At 39.4% G+C, this 22,877-nt stretch overlaps 2 protein-coding genes across 4 annotated transcripts in view; both read right to left on the bottom strand.

Moving 5' to 3' along the window:
• sgk2a (serum/glucocorticoid regulated kinase 2a) overlaps positions 1-3,611 on the bottom strand; it is a gene marked incomplete in the record, with an annotated part of 9,814 nt that extends 6,203 nt beyond the window's left edge. The window contains 3 exon segments of the mRNA XM_058642054.1: positions 1,132-1,169; positions 2,597-2,707; positions 2,861-3,611.
• Positions 3,612-4,804: 1,193 nt separating this feature from the next.
• On the bottom strand, positions 4,805-22,201 carry l3mbtl1 (L3MBTL histone methyl-lysine binding protein 1). Of its 3 annotated transcripts, none has more exons than XM_058642049.1 (22): positions 21,985-22,201; positions 19,823-20,031; positions 18,967-19,154; positions 17,929-18,058; positions 17,340-17,502; positions 16,332-16,470; positions 15,560-15,608; positions 14,835-14,923; positions 14,414-14,518; positions 14,123-14,258; positions 13,395-13,486; positions 13,151-13,302; positions 12,153-12,229; positions 11,804-11,889; positions 11,018-11,128; positions 10,656-10,797; positions 9,055-9,160; positions 8,162-8,350; positions 8,024-8,073; positions 6,782-6,963; positions 6,639-6,701; positions 4,805-6,255 (listed from the first exon to the last, which is right to left on the bottom strand). In XM_058642049.1, the coding sequence occupies exons 2-22, from the start codon at positions 19,992-19,994 to the stop codon at positions 6,082-6,084; spliced, it is 2,595 nt and encodes an 864-aa protein (XP_058498032.1). In that variant the 5' UTR covers positions 19,995-20,031; positions 21,985-22,201; the 3' UTR covers positions 4,805-6,081. The 3 variants fall into 3 exon arrangements, with proteins under 3 accessions (XP_058498032.1, XP_058498034.1, XP_058498033.1); XM_058642051.1 differs by having other exon boundaries at positions 6,782-6,936; positions 21,985-22,200; XM_058642050.1 differs by lacking the exon at positions 21,985-22,201 and adding an exon at positions 21,695-21,975.
• Between the last annotated feature and the right edge of the window lie 676 nt (positions 22,202-22,877).

The raw sequence follows: 22,877 nt of genomic DNA, 5'->3' as shown, positions 1-22,877 counted from the left end.
GGAAAACTGCAGCAGACATATGGTCATTTGCCGAAACAGAAACAATTCAATAGTGGCTGTAACTTTTTTTTTTTCTAGTGAACCATTAAACAGCAGCCTCACCCAATGTGATTACGTCCACGTTCAGAATAAAACGTGATTTCAGGGAGAAAACATGACAATGTCAAAACACGAGATATTTTCATAAATATTACAGTGCAGACGGACTTGTTGTAAAACTCGCTCCTCTTCATCTAACCGTCTGTTTTCCTCAATAAATGTGTAAAAACTTTCAGATGTTTACAACACTTTGCCTGACGATTCAAACATTGCAGCACACTGCATGGTCACTGTGTCAATACACAACCTCTGATGATAACATCTCACTGATGATACAAGATCATCTGTTTAATGTGCAGTATTTTAAAGGTGTAGTGCGTAACTGAAATATACAACAACCTCCGTTACATTCAAACCATTGTCAAACGTGTTCACACACGATGCCGACTAAGCCAATCTGCTGCACATGACTCTCTCTGTGTTTCTCTGTGTAGAGATGTTTAGATCTCATGTGTCAGCCAAAGACACTCCTGCACTGCACTGCACTGCACTGCACACAGGAAGTGATTTGTTTTATTTCAAGACAGAGAGTGGCAACAGCCACATCGTGCTCGTACAGTGTCGGAGTATGAATGAAAACACAAATAAGTGGCCATTAATGTTAATAATGCCATTAATTACTGCTCAAAATTCAAAATTCAGCCACCACCTGCCCCTGCGGTGCTGCTGCATGCACATAAATGCTGATAATATTGCTTCACAGAGCCCGGTTTCAAATAAAGGACACAGCATATTGATAATATAAAATTGTTTCTGCTCACAAAGACCTAACAGAGGCAGAATAATAATAATAATAATAACATCAACAATGAAAAAAATCAGTCACGCACTGCAACTTTAAGCCACTTCAGACATTCGGTTTGAGTTGCAGGAGATAACTTGAAATGACATTCCATCACAAAAACCACAAACACACTATGAGCTGATTGTTCACATGCAGCCATTTTAAAAAAACACAAAAAAACAAAACTGGAATTCAAAGTGCATCACAGATATGATATGAAAACATCAAACTGTTTTAAATGTACTCACATTACAGTCTGCCATGGCTTTAATCCATTCCACTCCCACTGGAGGTTCAGCATCAGAGGAGAGGAGAGAACATTTATTCCTTAAAATTAAACCTTTGAGACTTTGAAAATTGGTCACCTCCCCCTTTTCCGTTATATGACTGTGTGTGTGTGTGTGTGTGAGTGAGAGAGAGAGGGAGAGAGAGAGAGATAGATTCCAAATCAACTTCTGACCCCACGTCTGGAGGAACAGGTAATGCTGGTTTGTAAGAATCAAGAAGATGCTGGAACAACAGAAACACAATGAAGGGCATTGTGAATATATTCTCTCTCTCTCCCTCTAAGTGTGTGTGTGTAGCGACAGTATCATTGAACATGTCTACAGTGTAAACATTGCCGTGTCACTGATATCCTTCAAAAAGAAATATGGGATAACCGAGGCCTGCACACGACTGAATTAAGTTGCAATTATTATACAGTATGTCTTATACAGAGGCAACACATTCAACATATAATGTGGTTTTTTTCTTCATTAAAATTGACATGAATTAAACAAAATGTCCTGCAATAATCAAAGGTTTCAAAAGGTTATGACTTCATGTCAGAGAAAATAAGAATATTTAGATCTAAAAATATTAATTCAAGGTCATTTATTTCAAATCTAAGTTTCCTGACAATGTAAATGTGCAAGTTATTATTATAATAATAACAATAATAACAATAATACTGATAATATTAATAATAACAATAAAAAACATCCTAATTATAATCTTTGCAGTTTGCAGACACTGAACGAGAAAATGCACTTCCGTGACAGTTTGTCAGGTCAAGGTGAATTATTCTCATTTATCAAAACAAGGGTTATTAATTAATAAAGGCTGTGAACATGTAGGTGAAACTGATCTCACAGTCCACTGTTATCAACTAAGGTCACTATGATCTTTTAGCTGTTTGTTAGTCCACAGGTTTAATTATTCCACAGAAAAATCTGCATAAAAATATACTAATGTCCTCTCAATACCTCATAACGTTACAACACAGCTTTTTTGTTATGATAATGTGTTATTGTGCTGTTTTGTGTATTTTACATTATGTGCATGCATTTTCTCTTGTGCTTCTGATTTGTCATTTTCATTTGTCTATCACTGTGCACTGTTCCTGTTTACAACCAGCAGATTGAAAAACTGATATGACTTTGAAAGCAACACAAACCTATTACAGCCTGAATTCTGCAGAGGGTGGGAGTGAAATAACAGGGAGTTCAATAACCTGATGTTAAATAACTATCTGGGAAATCACTGTCTGTATCATACTGAAGCAGCACAATAAGGTTTCTAACAGCCAAATCACACAATCCATTCTCTAAAACACTCCACTGCGACACTACAGGACCAGAAAACGATCTGTGTACATCAAGAATAAACAGAAGACATTCACACACACAGAAGAACCTGGTGACCAGTGCAAGATCAGTGCTGTTAACTCACGTGTGTGCAGATCAGTGTGCAGGCCCTCAACTCTGTTCAGGACTGAAGAGACTGAACGCAGAGCAGCGGCAGGAAGCTCACAGTCACAGCTGAGGCAGATCTGAGGTCAGTCTGAGAAACACATGAAGGATGGTCCAACTCAGCAGAGTGAATCATTGACGGAGAGAGTTTAAAACACATGTGTGGGTGTGCAGAGGAGGCAGGTTTGCACTGTGTGTGTGTATTTGTTGCCTCTTTAGTTCCTTTTGTGTCATAAAAACTGACCTTGTCAGGATCAGTAGTTCTCACGGTGACCAACACCTGGTCCCAATGAGACAAGATCTGAGGATCTGCTATGGTTTAGAGCTAAGATTCCTCATGCTAGGGTAGGTTAAGGTTAGGGTTAGACATTAACTGATTATGGGAAAGATTAGGGATAACACTTTGTATGGCTGTACTTAAAACGATAACTGCACAAACCTGTGTGTGAGTGTGTACATGGAAAACATATGTCTCAGTTAGTCTGTATACAATGAATGGAAGTCCTATAACAAGGCGAGCTATGCAACCTTGTGTTTTTGTCCATACGTCAACATTAATCGACTACATGACCATTTGCTTTCAAAATAAGACAAGTTATTATTATTTTTGTGTTGCACTGTAGTAATTACAGAGGTAAAACGGTTGATCAGCCACACTAAGATATAGGAAAGCGCTGTCGAAGCTACCACAGACGTGGTTTGTGCTTTGAGATTGCTGCTGGAGAAGTATAGAGAAGAACGAGCTGCACTGTGTCTTTGTGGATCTAGAGTAAGTTTATGATGCGGTGCCAAGAGAGGAACTGTGGGACTGTATGACGAGCTTGGGAGTGGCAGAGACGTATGTGTGAGGGTGGTGCAAAATGAAGGTGGGATTACTCGTGGTCCCAAAAACCCATTTCAAGACGCGAGGTGATCGCTCCTTTGAAGCAGTAGCACCTAGGCTCTTTCCATTCGCTGCCTGGACTCTGTTGATGCATTTGAAAAGCAGTTAAATCATTTCCTTTTAGCTGGACAAGGGTTTTTACTGTTTCATTCCTTTTATTGTGTTTTCCTGTTCTTTAAAAATTGTAGTGTCTAGTGAAGCACTTGTCTTGTGACTCCATATCTGAAGAGAGTGCAGACAGGGTGGAGACGAGTGTCAGGGTTTATGAATGACTGAAGGACAGCAGCAAAAGTGAAAGGGAAGGTCTACAAGACGATAGTGAGACCAGCTATAATATACGACAGTGTCACCGTCTAAGAGACAGGAGGTGGAGCTGGAGGTGTCAGAGCTGAAGATGTTGAGATTTTCATTGGGAGTGACCTAGACTGACAGGACTAGAATTGAGCGTACATATTTGAGGGACAGTTCAGGTTTAACGATTTGGAAATAAAGTAAGAGAAACAAGGTTGAGATGGTTTGATCACATGCAGAGGAGGGATAGTGATTATAATGGAAAAAATGAGTAAAAGAGGAGGACCACAGAGAAGGTTAATGGATGTTGTGAAGGAGATCATGAGGACAGTTGGTGCAATAGAAGTGGACACAAAGTAGAGGGCAAGATAGAGGCAGATGATCTGCTGCGACGACTCCTAAAGGGAGAAGCTGAAAGAAGAAGAGGATTATTATTATTAAGTTGCATAACATAGATAGTTGTGTAAAACGCATTTATCAAAATATTACTACAGTCCCATACAAAATATTTTGTGTGAAACTATCACATTTACATTTATTAAAAACAATATTGTTTAATATCAATACAGAAAATATCTTCAGCTAGATAAAGGTTAGACTCTCCATGTTTTTCTGCACATGCTCATCCTTTGCTATTTACTGCTACTTTTATTTTGAAAGCAACATTGCAACATCTTGCAGGCTTACCTTTTCTCGCCACTCAAGAGTCAACTTACTGTATGTATTTACTGCATCATGCTGCAGCAGCTTGGTACCAATGACGTCTGTTTTTCTGTCATTTGTAGCCGAACATGAAGATTTGCAGTGAGGGCAGAAAGGGCGTGAGAGGAGATGTCACCAGCACAGCCAACTGTTGATGACAATATGGTCAATAGGGGGATGTGATGCAAGCAAAATAAGTTTATAGTCAATACTGCAGTGCACCAGCACCAGCACAGGAAGTGTAGCATGTGTGTGTGTGTGTGTGTGATCCCCCACCTAAGGCAAGAAGCAACAGACTTGAATCAGACAGGACAGCTTTGGACATTTATTAATTCATATGATTAAATGACATTTGTGACTCAAGATTATCTTGGCACACACACAATCGCACACACACTCGCGCACGCACGCACACACACACGCACACTCACAAATCCCACCAGAGAGACACACAAAGAAGTCATATTCGAGAATCCAGGAGCCCTTAAAGCTTTCCTGTAAAATAACTTTCATCTGACATATTAAATCCACACATTTTTGTTTTTTACCTACTCTGACATAAAATGTAAACAATTTTAAGAACAGGCTCTGAATGGAGTTTCCATCACATGTAAACAGCATAGAGGTCACACCAAATCCCTGTTTATAGTGCTAATATGTGAATTTTTGCACTCTCTAGTGACCAAGTGTGAGAATGTCATTGGGTTTCATAATTGTGCTAACATGCCAATGCAAAGTGCTCTTTTCCTCGATTGAGAATGACGTAAAAAAGATTGTTGATCTTTTGCAACACAAAAAAACAAACGTGTTGTTTCTGATTCAGATTCCAGATCAGAGGTAATATTTTTAAAATCACAGCTCTAGTTTTATCACTGGAGTTTTCATAATAACATTACAGCGAGAGAACAGTTTGGATAATTTGAGAAATGACCAAAACGTACCAGGACACCAAAGCTGAGGCCAAGGCTTTTTGTCTTTGTCTGAGCAATGTAATGTTTTTATTTCACTCCTCTTATTAGAATTAAAGTGATAACATAACATGTGATATTAACTTTTGCTGCTGAATACAGTACTTCTTTACTTTTTATTGCACAAAACATGAAGCCTGTGGGAGCCTCACTGACCTGCTTCAAGTACTGCATTAAACTGGCCACATTATTCATTTCTGAGTATCTGCCAGTGCCACGTGTGCTGAAAATCAACCAGAGGCAGGTGACTCAACAGCTGTCTATTTGAAGCAAGTGATAGCTGGTCATTTGATAGTAATACAACTGAAACTGAAGCAAATTCATCAGTTGGAAAATACCTAAAAATGTAAAAACCTCTACTGTTCCCGTCACCTGCCTCTGCCTTTCAGTATCATCACCCTACACCACTTCATCTGTTCAACATTCCTGCATTAGTCCACAACAATAGAAGCATTTCCTAATTTCCCCTTATCTTCTTACCTCTCCTTTACTCCCCTTTTACCCCAAGTGGACCCAAACAACCCCCCACCCCCCTCTCTGATGGGTACAGGACACCAAACACATAAAAAAGGGGTCAGGGTCTTTTTTTCCCTGCAAGAGAATGAATTTGGCACATGATGATCAGTGGCTCCACACCCTCCAGTGCGAGTGAGGGCTGGATAACTTCAGTCCCTCGTCTGTGCTCTTAAACATGAGAATGGCATTAGAGATCTTGAGGGCGGGACCAAGCTTGATGCTCATGATTTTCACAATGTCGGTCTGGGTGAGCAGCAGAAAGGCTTCCCCGTCAATCATCTGGTGAGACACAGACACACTATTTGGTGAAGATTTTAATGGTTCTCTTTCTTTGACATGGTCACAGATGTTAGTTTGTAATGCTTGCTGATCTTAGTTGCATTATGTCGACATATGTATGGATTAATCCTCTGATTTAGGGTAACATCATATTGCAGTTTTCACAGAAGAGGACGTAAACATTTTTAATGAAAACATGAAAGGAATATTTTTTGCAACTTATGTAAACACATTTCAATACTTTATTGCTCAGCAACGCTGACAGAATGACACACAAAGACTGTTGTTGAGTACTGTCACTGTGTTTTAACTGCACTCGATTCTACAGTGCAACAGGACAGTTGAATTAGCCTAATATTTATTCACAAGCACTTGGGTCTCACCTCATCTTTGAAGAGACGAGCCTGTTCTTCACAGCCGATTAGATTCTGGACAAACCTGAAAACCTGCGGGAACACAGATTCGCAGTGGTCAAAAAGAAATCTGGATCATTCGGGAAAGTAAACAAGCAACAACATGTGCTGACCTCTTCAACGCTCCATGACGCCACCTGGTTGGCATGAATACCCTGAACGCCAGGCAGCAGTTTACAGTGTTGCTCCCAGCACAGAGACAGAGTCCTGTCCGACTGACCGCTCAGAGCCGACATGAACAGCGAAGGATACACCTCTGAAGTCATGTCTGAAACACACACAAACATGTGATGTGCTGACACATACACACACACACACCAAAAAGCTGATAAGGACACTTTACAGCAGACCAATCACAGCAGGGAAAATACGAAAGCAATGAAATACAGTCTTTGGATATCTGTTACTAAGCTACAACATTCACAGCTGCACATGACATAATCGTGTTCCACTGTCATCTATACTACGCTCTTTAATGTAAGATAAGTACAAGTCTGTGTTCATCATACACTGAAATAATTCTCAGGCAAGGCCACAATGTATGAAATACATAAATAAATTATATTTGTGACGTAAGGGTAAATCTGATGTGTGGCAGGTACAGAATAATTTACTAAAGTGTTGTAACCACATATGCATGAGTTAATTGTTTTTCAATTTACATTTCTTCGAGAACTAGTGTTTACTGTGGTGTCTCGGCAACCATCATTCACTATGGAACTGCAGACAATGCAAGAGGAATGTTGTTCCATGAGGCTCTCTTTTTCTGTTGTTCCTCATTTCAAGTTTAGGCAGATGTTAAATGGACTTTAAAACCATATTCAATGAGCTCCCAAGAAATTTGAGAACTTAAATATTTTCCAACAAGCAGACAATGAGTTTATTCAATATGTAAAATATTTCCTGTCGGCAATGAGCATTACATTGTGTTCATCAGGAAGAAGGAGAAGAAAACACTGATAAGGCTACAGGCCTGGCAGACTAATTCACCTAAAGCTACTTAATAAAATCATGTCTTAACCTCCAGAACATGAATTTACGGGAGTGTAACAACTGCCACAGGGGGGAAAAAATATCGTAATAGTTTCTCATTAATTCAAGGCAGTTCTTGAAATGGCGAGACAGTTTTCTTGTTATACTGTAACATCATCCGTTTCTCTATAGTATTCTCTCTCTCTTTCTCTCTCTCTCTCTCTCCACACACATCTGGTGCTGCCAGTCTATCATTAAAACATCCAAAGAGTTTTTCAGGTACTTTCTCGGAAGTTCACAAGCCTCACTAGAGATAAATGTAGTGAGAGGTGATGAACCAGAGTCACCAGTGAACAAACAAGCTGCTGTTTATGAAAACTCACTCTGGTAGTCTCTCTGCTGGTTCTTCCTGTATTTGGGAGGACGACCAATCCTGAAAATACATGAAAACTGTGAAAATCAAGTGTACACATTTAAGTACGCCAACACAAACACACAAACACACACACACACACCTTTACCTGCCACGGTAATGAGTCTTCTTGGTCCTTTGGCCAAAGAAGAGGTTTCTCTTGCAGTCTGAGTCTGACAGCTCAGCCTTCAGTCTGCCCTGGTTACGCTCAGCCAGCGGGCAGCCAGATATGCAGTGATGAGCAGTGAAACGACCTGTCACGTGACCTGAACCGTCACAACCAGGAGTTGGACACTTCCTGTTTCACAGACAGGCGTCCATAGACACGGGGGAATCTGGCCTTAGTGCATTTTAAAAAGCATCATAATCACATCATCATTATGTAATGTTTCGACATTTTGTTTAAAAAGTCTTTTTATGCCATTAAAGGGTATACCTCCTATTTATTTATCAAAATAAAAAAATTAAATATCAAGCAAGTATCATCCTGTATGTACAAAGAAAATGAATTATAACCATCAAACCACAGATTTGGGGTTCTACATGCTTATCTCATGTGCTTTGCGAGTGGCGCTGCTTGGGCAAAAAGATGCAACACATTTGTCTAGCAATAAAGGTATTTATCTATGTATTAACTATCTATCGTAGTTAGTGTGTTATACACAGTAGACAGTGTTCAGCATATTGCCTTTTTTGAGGGGGAGACTGGAAAACCAGAACATGATTTACACATAGTTTTTGTATGAAATTGCCATGGTGTCTGACATCATGGTAAATCAGAGAAAGCTTTAAAAATATAGCATACAGAAGAACTTCTTCTGCACCATGTTTCCTTTGTTGTCCCTCATATCCAAATCATGTGTAACTCATGTTCTGCTTCTCCCACCTCTCTCTCTCCAAACTGGCAGTGTGCAGAGCACTGTCTGCTGTATGTAACCAACTGACTCTGTTTAAGCATCTTAGTTACCATTGATGGTAACTAAAGCATCTATTTAATCAAACCTGTTGTGGAAGCTGTACTTGTTGGCTCTGGGGTGGCTGATGGGTTTGCAGGGAACAGAGGAGGGAGAGTAGGTGGACTGACCAGTAGCAGGAGGTTCCCTCACTCCTGTAGACACACAAATACACAAAGATGAAGCTACATGTGTTTGCATACAGCACATGAACAGCTTTCAATAAAGCACAGAGTTAGGTGCAGCGTGTAGGATTTAGGGGAATCTATAAGCAGAAGTGGAATACACCATTCATAATTTAAAGTTTTATTTAAGCTGTATTGTGCAAGGTTTAAATAGATGAAAGCTCACACAATGCTGATTAAACCTAACAGCTCCAAAAGAGAAAAACACACCCCAACAAGAAGTTTAAGAAATGGATTCAATTGCTAAAGATAAACCTGGGTGTTCAGTAGGCCTTAATAATTGAATTTCAATCATGATCACGATTTTGTGCCTAAATAAGTGCCTCACTACGTGCCTGCATGTGCCAATCTGTCTGTGTCTGCAGCACACAGCCCCAAGTTTCCTGGATGCAGTCAGGACATGTAAAGCTACAATAAAAGATAGAAAGACAAAACACTTAGCAATGTCTTGCAAAGCAGACAACTCTGCTTCTTTTGTTTGCTCTCTCTCACTCTCTCTTTCTCTCTCTCACTATGTGTCTGTGGAAAAACTAGGTCATGGAGATCACAGCGTTTTGGTAATTAGCCCACAGGACTAATTGCCACTTTTCCACTACATGGTCCCGCCACACCTCACCTCACCTCGGCTCGACACAGCATGGCTCAACTCTACACGGTTTGGTTGGTTTACCGTCATAATATAGTATCTCCTCAACATGGGCGGAGTCCCCACACATGGCTGCATGAAACTGCAGTGACTTTGTTTTATACGAGTCACACACACACAAACTATTGACTAGTGACTTGTATAGCAGTTGTTTTTGATGTACTGAATCATTAAAGTCAGTTAAATTAAAAAGATTACTTCAGTACTTCCTGCATGACCGGAGCACAGACTCCGTCTGACACAGTCACTGAACTGAAATACAGCGGCAGGGGTTGTGATGTGGCTCGTTGCTTGCGATCACCAGCTTTTGGCAATGCTGTTGCTGAATACACCAGGCTCATCTGTTAAATATTGAGATTTTAGACATTTCCGTGTTAAATGTTGGAGATTAATGCAAGAATTTTTAAGCCTTTTTAATTGATCTACAGTTTGTCGTTGATTCTTGTGTCGGACGTCTTGCTCATACCTCTGTGACGGCACAATCAGTCTGACGACATCGCGATTAGTGTCGGCTCAGCTCGCTTGGAACCTTGCCAGAGCAGGTAAAAAAAAACAACAACTACCAGATACCATCGCTAATGGAAAAGCAAAAAAAAACATGCCATGGCTTACCGAGCCGTGCCGGGACCATGTAGTGGAAAAGCGGCATAATAACTGTTTTTGTGTTATTTTTGTCTCATCATGAGTCATTAACTTCTACATCATAAGTGTGTGTAGGGTGAGGTGTTCAGTTGTAATATGTAACTGCTCCATCAGATGCCGCTAACTCCTTCACACTGAGCTCTCATTGTAGTTTCATTGAAGTACTAGAGTTGCTACCGTGTGGCGGCTGTGTTTTGGGATCACGTGGGGGGACTTTTAGTGGGTGACCAGTGGCTTCACACCAGCCTGCTGGATGTATGTCTGGGTGATCTGAGTCCATCCACTCATCATAGACGTGACTCCACCCATCATAATGGACCTGCAGCAGGAAGTGAGCACAACAAAACCATTAGCAACAAGGCCGCTGATGACAAGTATATTCAGTTTCAGCTATAATGGACAAGAGGGAGCTGGAGAATTGTTTTAAACAACACTGCATAATCATAAAATTCATTACCTCAGACAATTAGTACTTAAATGTCCAACAAACACATGCACTGCACACACACACACACACACACCCACACACATACTATTACCTTAATGCGGTGAGTTTCCACTTCCTCTACTGTGGCCACTCTGATCAGACCTGGACTTCTCTTGTCCACAGCCTCTAGTTTCATCTGAGGCTGGAAGCTATGGGCCGCACGCTGTCCACAATGAGAGGAAATTACAATTAATTAAAGCACAGGATCAACAGTTTTCTTAGCATCTGTAGCATTTCATTTTTGCTTTATGTTTTGTGATGGGCATGTTGTATATTTCTTTATGCATGTTATGGTTGAGCACACAGAAACCAAAGAAAGGTATGTCATGTATGCATGGTCAGCATCTTGATGTGTTTTTAAACTGCTTGCAGTACAAATGCATCAATTTAAAATCCTCCTGTATGCTTTCAAAGCCATCCACAACCTTGCCCCTCCGTATCTCTCCAACCTTCTCCACATTGCCACCTCACTGTACCCCCCGCCCGCCTCAGCACCATGGGGAACAGAGCTTTCAGCCGCTCTGCTCCCCATCTCTGGAATTCACTCCCACCAGACATCCGCAACTCTGACTCTCTCCCCCTCTTTAAATCCAGACTCAAACCCACCTAGCCTACTCTCTATAATCATCATAAAATGCATTATTATTACTATTATTATTATCATATTAGAAAGAAACTCACACTCAAACTGTTTCTAATTCACCCAAGACAGCACTCATAACTGTAATTAACAAATCATACATCACATCACATTATCTGAATTTACAAAAGCAATATAAGTGAAATATAACAAATCTACTACATAATAAAAATACATAGTGCATTTGTTTGTTCTCACCACTTTAAAGGCATCAGCGGCCACTGCCTTGGAACCAGTTTCCTCCAAGTAGAGAGACCAGGAGAACCGGCCTTTGTCTGGGTAATCTGGTGCAGGAAATTAAATAATTTCACTGTGAATACAAACATATTCATTACTCCCATAACTACCACAATGCACAATTTCACAAGACTCCTTTGCAGCTTGCATATTGCATATTATTCAATTTATCTGTATGAAACCCATTAGAATTTCCTTTAAACATAGTTTAAAAGAGATGAAAGTAATGTCAGGTAAATGTTACAAACATGGACGACTGGGCAGCTTGTTTTTGAAATCGACAATGATTAAAAGCAAACATTTTGATCACCTTGGGGTGGTGTTAGAGGCAGGTTCCTCTCCTGACACCAACCGATAGGATGAATGTACGGATTGCTGGAATCACACCTGTATATTTTAACAGCAAACAAAAACATCATTAGGTGTCCTCAAAAAATAATCTGAAAATTTACAGAAAAGCTGGTAAAAACTAAATAACGCAGCTGATAGCAAAAGCAAAACTTAGATATTTGCATTGTAAAAAAAAAAAAAAAAACAAACAAAGAAATCAGGAGGCTGCACAAAAACTGCTGACCTGATGCTTGGTGACATATTTTTTTTAGCACACTCACTAAAGCCTTTTCTGTCCTGACAATGTCTGGAGAACTGTGTACAGATATTGTCCGGACATTGGCGTTCATATATGATGAACACAGGGGGAAATTTTCTGGGTTAGACACAATAGAAGGAGAACCTCCGAAGGAGGACAAGTTCTAACGTGAGCTCACTTGGACATTATCCATTTGACAAGGGATATGGACAATTGCATTCACGGCCCCTGGAGAATCTCTGGAAAACACTAACACTACATCCTGCAAGATGAAGGAGCTATTTTAATATAGATAAACCCTATATTTACCCTGTATTACATGTGAGACTCAGATAATTTGCTACACAATAAACCAGGCACATTGCATTGCAGCATAGCACAAAGACCGCTGCGTGTGTTTTTTCTTTTTTTAAACTAATTTCAAACGCAAATTACACTGTTGCACTTTTTAAAGTAGGTAAAACAAGTCAGATAAGGACCAAAAGTGTTTTAGGGCTTTAAGTTAAACAAAATAAAACAAAACATTAGGTCAAAATGTCCAGAATAAGTTTTTGACAAACTGCTTTAAATAGACATACAAGACATCCACAGGTTTTGTCAGTGTTCTCAGTCTGCATTTGGTAACTTCAAAGCATAAGTAGAGCCTCCGTTTCTCCACAGCTGCTCACTTTCATATGAATTAAAACATTTCAAATATCACATCAAATCAAAAGACTCACCAGTAGTCATATGTGTCATCCCAGTTGTCAAAGTGAACCAGAAAACGATTGTCCACCACGTCCGTGACAGTTGCTACACAGATGAGGGATGGGTTCATACGGTCGACAGCCTCCAGTTTCATTCCTATATCAAAACCACACTTCACGTCGATCTAAAGAGAAAGTAAAAATATTAGAAATATTTCACTTAATGCATTCATGCTTGTAGATAATACAGGATGTTATGCTGTTTAGCAGCAGTTACCCTGCCAGGACTGAAGAACAGTTCTTTGGGAGCCACTTGTGCTTTAGTCATTCTCAGGTAGTTGGTCCAGGTGAACTCCTCCTCTTTACAACCTACAGAAAAGCAGAATATTAATTAGATTCATATACTGTGAAAACTGCACAACATTCGCTTTCATACCAAGGGTTAGATTAGAGACTGATACTACTCTCATCCCTTTACTGTTAAAACACTACACTTGATTTAGTGTGGTATTAGGACTGACAAAAGGAGGAAACAGCAAATGACTTAAAAAAAAAAAACCTTAGGCACCTCACAAAACTACGTGTAATACATTATCTTTTATTGTTATTGTTTAATCCTGCAAATCCCAGATCAGAGCTTTAAAGATGCTGTTAGGCAAGTTTTGTTAGCTTTGCACAAAGCCATGGTAGCTCTTCAGGGCCATACTTTCCCTGTTCATGTGTCAGCAGAGGTCTGCTAGAGTCCACGTGATGTAAATTTCCCATTTCCACTGTGATCTGTGCAGACACTACATCGACAACTGCGAGCACTCAAACTGTGAGTTTGAGTCCGTGTGAACTACACTTTACATAATGGTATTGATCTTCTTGTGTATAAATATAAATACTGTGTATTTGCCAAAGGTTTCAAACTATTCCTTTAAAGGAGAAGTTATATTATTATACTACATGCTGTGAAGGGGTAAACATGTTATTTGGTCTTTTATGAGTGTTGTCACCTCTGACCTTTGGGAGTGTGCAGTTTGTGCCCTGTGCTCTCACACCAGCCTGCTGGGTGGATGTCAGGAGAGTTGCCGTTCACCCAGAAATCATGGCAGTCAGAGTATCCATCAAAGTGGAGCCGCAGACGGTAGCCACACACCTGGACAATGACATGATACACATCATGAGAAAAAGAAACCTGGAGAAGGCGACACCAGGCTGAACTCTTCCTGCATCCCAAGCAGTCTGAGAGTGGAGAGTAACAAATCCCCCGGACATTAAGAGCCATCGACCGATAATGGACGCCTGGCTCACCTCAGCCACAGTGAGGACGAAGTACATGGATGGATGTTGTGGGTCGATGCCTTCCAGCTTCATCCCCTGTTTGAAGCCGTTCTTCACTGTCGGCACTCTCTGGGACTGGACACACGAGATTAAAGAGCAAACACTTCAGAGCAGAGCAGAGACTGAAATAAAATTAAGTGAAACAAAAATCATCACTGTGAGGAAATTGAATCAGGGCCAATAACAGAGGGAAGATAGAAACACAGCAAATTGACTGTACTTCTTTTTTTCCTGGAACAAAAAGAAGAAATGCTTGGGTTGCAAAAATTACATTTCTTAAGAACCAAACCACTATTAAAAACACCCTCAATACACAGACTAAATTTACATTCCTCATCTTCTTTCTTGACAATGATGAACTAGTTTGAAAATCTAACTGTAACAAACATACCTCTTGGAAAAGCTTGTTGGGGGCAGAAATTGCTTTGCTCTCCTCCAGATACAGAGCCCATGTCCACTGCTCTGTCTTACTGTCTCCAGCTTCACCAAAAACATAAATTCATTCATTAATGGATACAACATGTATGAAAGCATGACAATACTGGAACGAAGCTTAAACTTAAAGAAACAGGGAGAGGAATCCAACTGTGGAATAGATGATTAAAGAAAGTCTAGAGAAGAAAGAAACCTAAGCAGCTTATTTTAAAGTAAAATATTATAGAACAAGTGCTACAATTTCCTTCCTCCATTGCAGTGTATCCGTCTGTGGGAGATGAAAAAGACTGACTCAACATATTCAGTACAGCTGCCTTATAAAATATGAAACACATTTTTGATAGTGTCAGAGACGGAAGTACATGTGCCTGCAATTATTTAAGATGATGCAGAATGTTCTTTTGTATTAATTGTGTTTTATTTGTTTTGCATTAAGTCTTTGCTCATGCTTGGCATAACTGAAAATGAGGGTTTCTAACAACTGATTTCTGAAGGTTTTTTTTTTTTTTTTTTTTTTTTTAAATGAAGGTTAAATAAATGTCATAATGAGATTACTCAAAATTGTTAAATTGTCACCAACTGTACGCTAAGGGAAAGCAGGAAGAGAACCACAAAAAAAGAATGATAGAGATTAAATGAAACCAAAAGAATGACATGTAAAAATATATATATTATTCCTACCTCCTCTGATGTGTCTGCTGTCGGATTTAGAGTCATCCATTTTCTCATCCTAAAACAAACGTGTAATAAATACTTACATGAGCGCTATGTGTAAAAAGACATTACAGTCAATAAAGTGCTGCAGATATCCAATAAGAAAACAAACATGTTGACTAATTTGTGAGGACTATTTGACCACAGTCAAATTTTCCCGCAATGTAATTTTCAATAGTGAAAACATTTAGTGCATTTGAATATAAACAAATGTCCATCCCTGGATTTGAACCATTGTCAAATGAGATCACACAATGCTGATTAAGTCTATCAGCTCCGCACAACTCTGATTTTGAGTGTTTTGATTGTGTGTAATCCAGTGATGTTGATGTGCTGCACACAGATGGAGGCAACAGTATTATTGTGCTAGTAAAGCGATACGGCAGCAAAGAGGTTGGAAAATGACTGAAAACATAAAGAAGCACAAATGAAAAGTTTCAGAAGTGATTTCTGCTGCTCAAAGAACCAACCGTTTTGAAAATGTTTCACCCCCCATCCCTGCACTGCCGCTGTATCCACACAAACACTCCCTCAGTCAGGTCTGATAGTATTGCTAGACATGAGCTGGTTTTAAAATGAAGCAATCAAATAATGTGACATCAATTCTGTTCACAAAGACCAAACAGAGGCAGAATAAAAACACCAAGAACAGCTTTAAGTCATCAGATCATAATCATGCACATCCACCTAAAAGTATGAGAACATGTCTTGTAAAATGAGAGATAAATTATTGTCCCACCGTGCCGTCTATATCAGAGTCTTCTTCAGATGGACTCAGGTACTCCTTCCGCTTCCTCTTCCTCATGGGTTTCAGGTGATCAGGGTTAAGGGAGGAAATCCTCCCACCTGCTGGCACCTTTTCAACCCCAATGCTCCTCCTAAGGTACAGTAATGACAGATGCAGTGTTTTTAATACATTTATTTACACTCTCAGTAGTGAATTAACTCGATAGTATTATTAAAACAGTATATACTGTAAGTTATGGAGTGTACAGAACAATGATTATTGACCTTTCAGACAATTCATTTTAGTTTTAAATCAAAATAGACATTTGTCTGAAGATATATGTTGTAGTCTGTACAGTAATTCATGAATCAATACGATTGTGTTTTGTGAGGTCACCATGACCATGAATCCACCAGTCAGTTTACGTTGGAGTCCAAGTGAATGTTTGTGACAAATTTGCCCAAAAAAAATCCTGATAGATATTGTTTTCTTGGCTGATTGGACAGATGAACGGTCTCTGCTTTTACTGGAACAAAGCATAAACATACATAAAAAGTGGGCATAGTCTTACTGTTTAATCATGAGGCCCATCGGGAAGTAAGAATATGCTATAACAGCCACCAGGGGGCAACTCTGCTGGTTGCAAAAAGAAATTATCTTTGATGGAAGTCTAAATTTGCCTACTTTGCCTATCAGGTCAGTTAACATTTTCCAGAGGGGCTAATGATCTTAATCGCTAATTTCAAGTCTTCTTCAACAGGAAATTATGTCCATTTTTTATATTATAATCCCATTTAAAGGAAAATAGACAATAAAGTATGACACATATGTGTGGACGCCAGTGTGATTGGCAGCTAGTATCATCCAATAAGAGATTGGTTGCAGGAGATGAGCGCCAGTGAAACTGCAAACCTTATGGATCTTATGGGTTATGTGATGACCATACAATGTGTATGTTAAAATACAAAAAATGACTATGCATTAGAAAGTATAACAAAGAGGCAGCCCTTATGAACACACCTGTCAATCATGGGTTCTCTGTGTAGCTCCTCTGCATAGCTCCTCTGAGTTCTTGGGTCATGGTTATGTTGTCCTGGTCCAACCTGAGCTTCTGGTTTGACCGGGACAAGCCTCGCTGGCTCCATGACTCCAGCTCTCACCAAGCTGACAGGAGGCGACACATCTGACACATACAGAACAGGCAAGTCAATTAAAAGGCTACAGAAAAAAATTGATGACACATGTAAAATAAGTATCAAAAACAGAAATAGTTTTCGGTACCCTTTAGTTACTAGTACACACCTTTCTTCTGAATTATGTTTCTCCAAACCTCTAAACTCCCTTCACGTTAAGAGAAGCTCTGCTGCATCGTGACGTCATTTTAACGGGCATAAAGTGATAGGATGACGTGACACTCGCAACATCAACATATTATCTCCAGTTATGTTTTATTCCAACAATACAAAACTTGATTACTCAAATATGTGCTACACTGTCAATAGTTACAAAAATATTCACATTTGTGTCAGGCATTGAAACTTCTCAGTGTCGCGTGTGCAAAGGCTTCACCGAGCTGTTGTATCTTGTGTTAAAGTAACTATGAGTCTACCTGGCTTGTCTGCTGCAGCACCTTCTGCGTCAGCAGATCTCCCAGAAGTCCCTGCTGCTAATTCAGTGGTGGTGCTGGTTGTCCCTGGGGTGATCAGTGTGCTCAGCGTTCCCACGTCACTTACACAGAACTACACACACACAAACACACACACACACACACACACACACAATGAATGAGTCCATCTGTCAAAATGTGTCTGCATGTTTTATTCAGTCTCTTCAAGCCTCTTTCTTGTATTAATTAAATGTGCAGTGCTGCTGCTGTTGTGGCAAAAATAAATGTGCACAAACTTAAATTAAAATCTAAGCCCCACCACCACCTCCACGCATGTGGAGCATAAAGCTCCAGTTGTTTGCATTGCTGTTGGCATTTTTACTTTTAAGATAAACAAGAAAACAATCTACATTTGTCTACTTTCAAAGCCACAACAACACAACATTTACATTACATCATGTGGTAACAGTGACAATCCATTGTCAGGTATGGAGCATAATAGGAACAATACGGACACATGGAACATGTGCAAAGGTTTCACAACAACCATTTTAACTTTTCTTTTCAGTCCAGGTGGGACCTGGCCATTAATTACCTTATTAACACTAACAATTAATAGTTCACATAGCTGTTAGCTTGACGCCAACATTATAAGTGTCCTCATTTATTCATATATAAAACTTAACATCTTTATTTTTTATTGACTGAATTGTTATGAAGTTTGCACACATTTTCTCTTTTAAATTAACCAGTGAAAATCATGAATATTTTTTGCTGACGTTGTTGAATTTCCCTTGCTGCGGATGGGTCTTGTGAACAGAGGTTTGTGATGAGAGGTAATCTAATTGCTGTGGGAATGAGATCAATGAGAATCTATGAAGTGAGCTACAATCTTTAAAGCTCTATAAGATGCAAGCAAGTGGGAATATATCTTGTTATCTTGTCTGAATGAGATCCTGTGAGGAGGGGAGGTTACACCGAGTTGTAGATGTAGTAGAACAAATTATTGTTTAATGTTCACAACAACAGAGACAAATTTACCTTGAGGTTGCTGCTGGGCAGGATAGCCATTCCCTCCTTCCACTCTAAGACGTGGACAATGCTACAAGCCCCGCCCACCTGTGCTGTCAGGGTGGGCGCAGTTGTCTGATTGGCTCTGGCTCCTTTACCTGGGTCTCCCATGGCAACCGCTTGAGTCACCTCAACCTTTTGATGGCTGGGAACTGGAGCTGAGAAGACATTCAGATTTAGTATCAATCTGCCCAAGCACACCCAAGACAGCACAACTCATTAAATACATGTTTTATTTGATTGTATCATTTAGTTTTCTGGGGTTTATTTTATGTTTTTTCAGAGAAATTTAGTTCCCTGTTTGGGACATAAGGGGGAAAAAGGAAAAAGTGAAATGATCACAAACATTTTTTATAAATGTTTCTTTTTGCAATAAGGGTCATATAACAAAATGACATAAAGCTATTATATCTGAAGCATGTTAGGCACTAATCCTGTATCATTTCTACCTATTTCCATAGTTTTGAGATTATTAATTTTAATTAATTAATTACCAGACATCCATTACATTCAAACCAGTGTCAAATTAGTTAACTTGGATTAGGTCCATCAGCTCCACATGCCTCTCTTGTTTTTCTCAAAATAAGTGCTTTGCTTCCGTGTCGCTCAGTGGCATTTCCAGACAAACAAAAGAATGGTGTGAATTTAAATTTCTGATGAATTGGTGTGTCATGTAAAGCTTATAATATCTAAATGTGAGAGTTGATCCTTAAGCGTTTTTTAGAGTTGATGTACTGCATGAACACTGTGGCAGATTGTATATGTACAGAGACATCAGCTTGCTAAATCATGGTCTCTCTACTGCCACCCTCACACATGTGCTTACCTGGGAGAAGGAGAGCTGTGGTGGGATGGGGCTGAGATTGAGGCTGGGGTCGGACCTTTTTAGCCACACCATCACTCCCACAGATGAGGATGGCCTCACTAGTAGTCGAAGATGGGTCCAAAGATCTACAATCTTCTTTGGGTGGAGTCTCCATGTTCACTTTGGCGCTCATAATGTCCACAGCCTTCTCTGTTCCTTACTCTGGAGCGCTGAAAATCAAAGAGTATGAAGCAATGAGAGCATAATCAACTGACAGTTTTACAGCTTTGCCAAGATGTCCTATCTACAAGCTAAGTTAATGTTTCGTGGAGATTTATATACCAAAATCAGGGGCCAACATATATAGGTTGCAAATCACAGAAGGGTAATTAGTAATTTAAGGACATAAAAGCTGATTAAAATGAACTTGAACTTGAACTGAATCTCAAGTTATCTCCTTGGCAGAGGTTTGTCTATATGTTTGTCAGTGGGCAGAATAAATCAAAAAGTGGATTTGGATGAATTTTATTGGGGATGTAGATTATGATAATCCCACTAATCCCAAACAGCCAACCACAATGTGCTCCCCTGTACAATACTGTGCAGTACTACATTTAGTACTAAATTGAATAATCTTTTAGTCAATCACTCAATTTAAATTGAGCTGATGAGTGCAAGCTTCTCAACATTTGTACTTCTGTAACTGGTGCGGCAATAAAAACCTTGGGTTTTTCTATCTTGATCTTGAATCTCGGACCAAGGAAGAAATTATTTGCTGAGGTCTGCCTTCTCTGGGCGCTTCCACTAGTTAATGTTTTTGTGGAGTTTTTATATGCCCAAACAAAAGCCAACACATACTCCAACAACAGATCTTTTAGTCTCAAATCACACTGAAACAGACCCAGCAACGAGATGGGGGATAAAGAGGTTGTAGTTGCATTTTTTTATATCTAACAAAATAATTGGATGACATACATGTGATTGTATTATTGTAGTGAAATGTAGAAGAGAAGTCGCAAACAGTTGTATTTATTCTATTCATAAATACAAAACAACTTTTCATGTTTTGCTAAATCCTATGTTTTTTTGTAGGTAGCATATACCTCAATTCATATGTATTACACCTTAAAACACTAGTCTAACACTATTAAGCCTACACTGAGAGAAATTACTCGTTTTGGGATCCACAGTATGTGAAAATAAAACTGACATAAATTGGAAGAAATCTCAAGTTAATGTAGATATTCTGTGCCGCATTATATTCTCTTCACAACCTTTTTCATACCATTTTCTACAATAGTTTACTGTTAGAATGTAGTCATGTGTGTGGGAGGATATAGAGAAGGGTGGAAATAACAGAGAGAAAAAGGAGATATGAGTATATTTTGGTGATCTGGAAAATACAGCTAATCTTATTCCATAAGCTTCATTTACGTTTATCTCCATTTGTATACAGCCTTGCATTTAGCCCCAAAATGGCTTCTAGACACACAAAAGTAAGGAGACATACAGTCAAAATGTAAAACCACATGAGAAACATTTCCCAGATTTCTCCTGACATACAAAAGCAAAGAAAAAAACAAATTCAAAAATTATACAAATTTGAAGAGCACCATTTTAAACAAAAAATGGCAGGGCAGAGACGTCTTTCTCCATCAACAGCCATGACCCCGTGTGACTTCTTATCACCTACGATATAAAATTATGTGACAACACCTCATACGCATCAAAACACAGCATTTCAGTTAAAATGGCGGAGCAGCCAAAACTAAAATGAGTAAAAAGCTAGACTCCTGTGAAAACCCCCATTTAGAGAAAAATGAACCTTGTCACCCATTCATTCGCCAACATCTCCACTGAAAAGCAACATTTCCACCTCAACACCACATTTACCTTGTTATATATTTCAGTGAACTCAGCCTTGTTTCTTCTTCTATTAGGAAACATTTATTTCGATTAGGTTAATTAAACGCGCGCTATTAGCAAATATATATTTTAGGACGAAAAGCTTTGTGGTTGGTTAAATTCACAGCGTCGAAAACGCTTCAGCTCACGAAAACACGTAATGACACTCGCCAGTCTGTAATGTATGTGGCTAATGAAGACGCCACAGCTGGAGGAAAATGACAAATTTGTAATTAGTTGAAGACTGCAGATTATTTCCGAACTGAAATTTGTCTTACCAGCTCTGATCTCCTGCGGCTCCAGGTCTTCAACTGCGCATGCGCAGAGCCTACAGTCCAGTCACCGCTGTTCACAGCGTTCAACACCGAAACACAACCGATTCACAGCCACTAAAACCCGAAATGCAACAATAACATGCCGCTCCATCGATGACAGAGACCAATCAACAGCGGGGACTGGCAAGTCTCACTCAATATTAACGTAAATCTGACATTATAACGGCTGTTTATCTCCCTGTACAAGACCGGTAGTTAATCTAAGAGCATTTATTATATAATTAATATACAAAGGAAATATAGGTCACGTCGGTACTGCAGTCATGTTTCTGTGATCCAGACAAAAACACCACCAACATTTTTAATTAAGATCTTTAATGGTACATACAATAATAAAAAAAATTGTTAGATCTCAACTGAATGGAGAAAATGAAAAATCTATTCCACAAAAGGGGAGAGAGGCTGCATTGTGCAAGCCTGATCTGTTATAAACCCACAAGTAGACCCTCCAGGGATTTGAATGGGCGTACCTTTCAGTACAAAAAGACATCAGTCCCAGCTGCACACCTTAAATAAGCAGAGGCCTGACAGACAAAAAAAACTTGCCTGATATAAGTGACACTAAATCACTCAAGACTCCCACCATTTCAGGAGGAAAAGCTTGACTGCATTTGACACCTTAAAACGCAAGTGAAAGTAAAGGTTTTTAGATTTCTTCCTCAGGTAACGAAAAGAGGAATATATGTGATGCAAGGTTCTTTGTACAAGAGGTTAAAGAGTCATAATAACCCACCTATAAAGCAAGTTGTTCAAACTCGAAATACAAACCCGTTTCCCTGCAAACATTAAGTTACAAGTTCTTGCAGTGTTGTGCATTTTTTAAGTCCTGCAAGACA

This window comes from Solea solea, chromosome 11 (assembly GCF_958295425.1).
Source record: "Solea solea chromosome 11, fSolSol10.1, whole genome shotgun sequence".
NCBI classification, from domain to species: domain Eukaryota; kingdom Metazoa; phylum Chordata; class Actinopteri; order Pleuronectiformes; family Soleidae; genus Solea; species Solea solea.
Note: the sequence above shows the minus strand (reverse complement) of the source record. Positions and strands in the feature narration are given on the sequence as shown.

What these genes read in the sequence shown, in the direction of transcription:
- l3mbtl1 (XM_058642049.1), bottom strand. Translation starts at nt 19,994, where the DNA reads ATGAGCGCCAAAGTGAACATGGAGACTCCACCCAAAGAAGATTGTAGA. An exon ending in TGCTGCAGCAGACAAGCCAG is followed by an intron (nt 17,503 to 17,928) that starts GTAGACTCATAG and finishes TGTATGTGTCAG; the next exon opens with ATGTGTCGCCTCCTGTCAGC. An exon ending in CGTCATGGAGCGTTGAAGAG is followed by an intron (nt 6,702 to 6,781) that starts GTCAGCACATGT and finishes GTGTTCCCGCAG; the next exon opens with GTTTTCAGGTTTGTCCAGAA.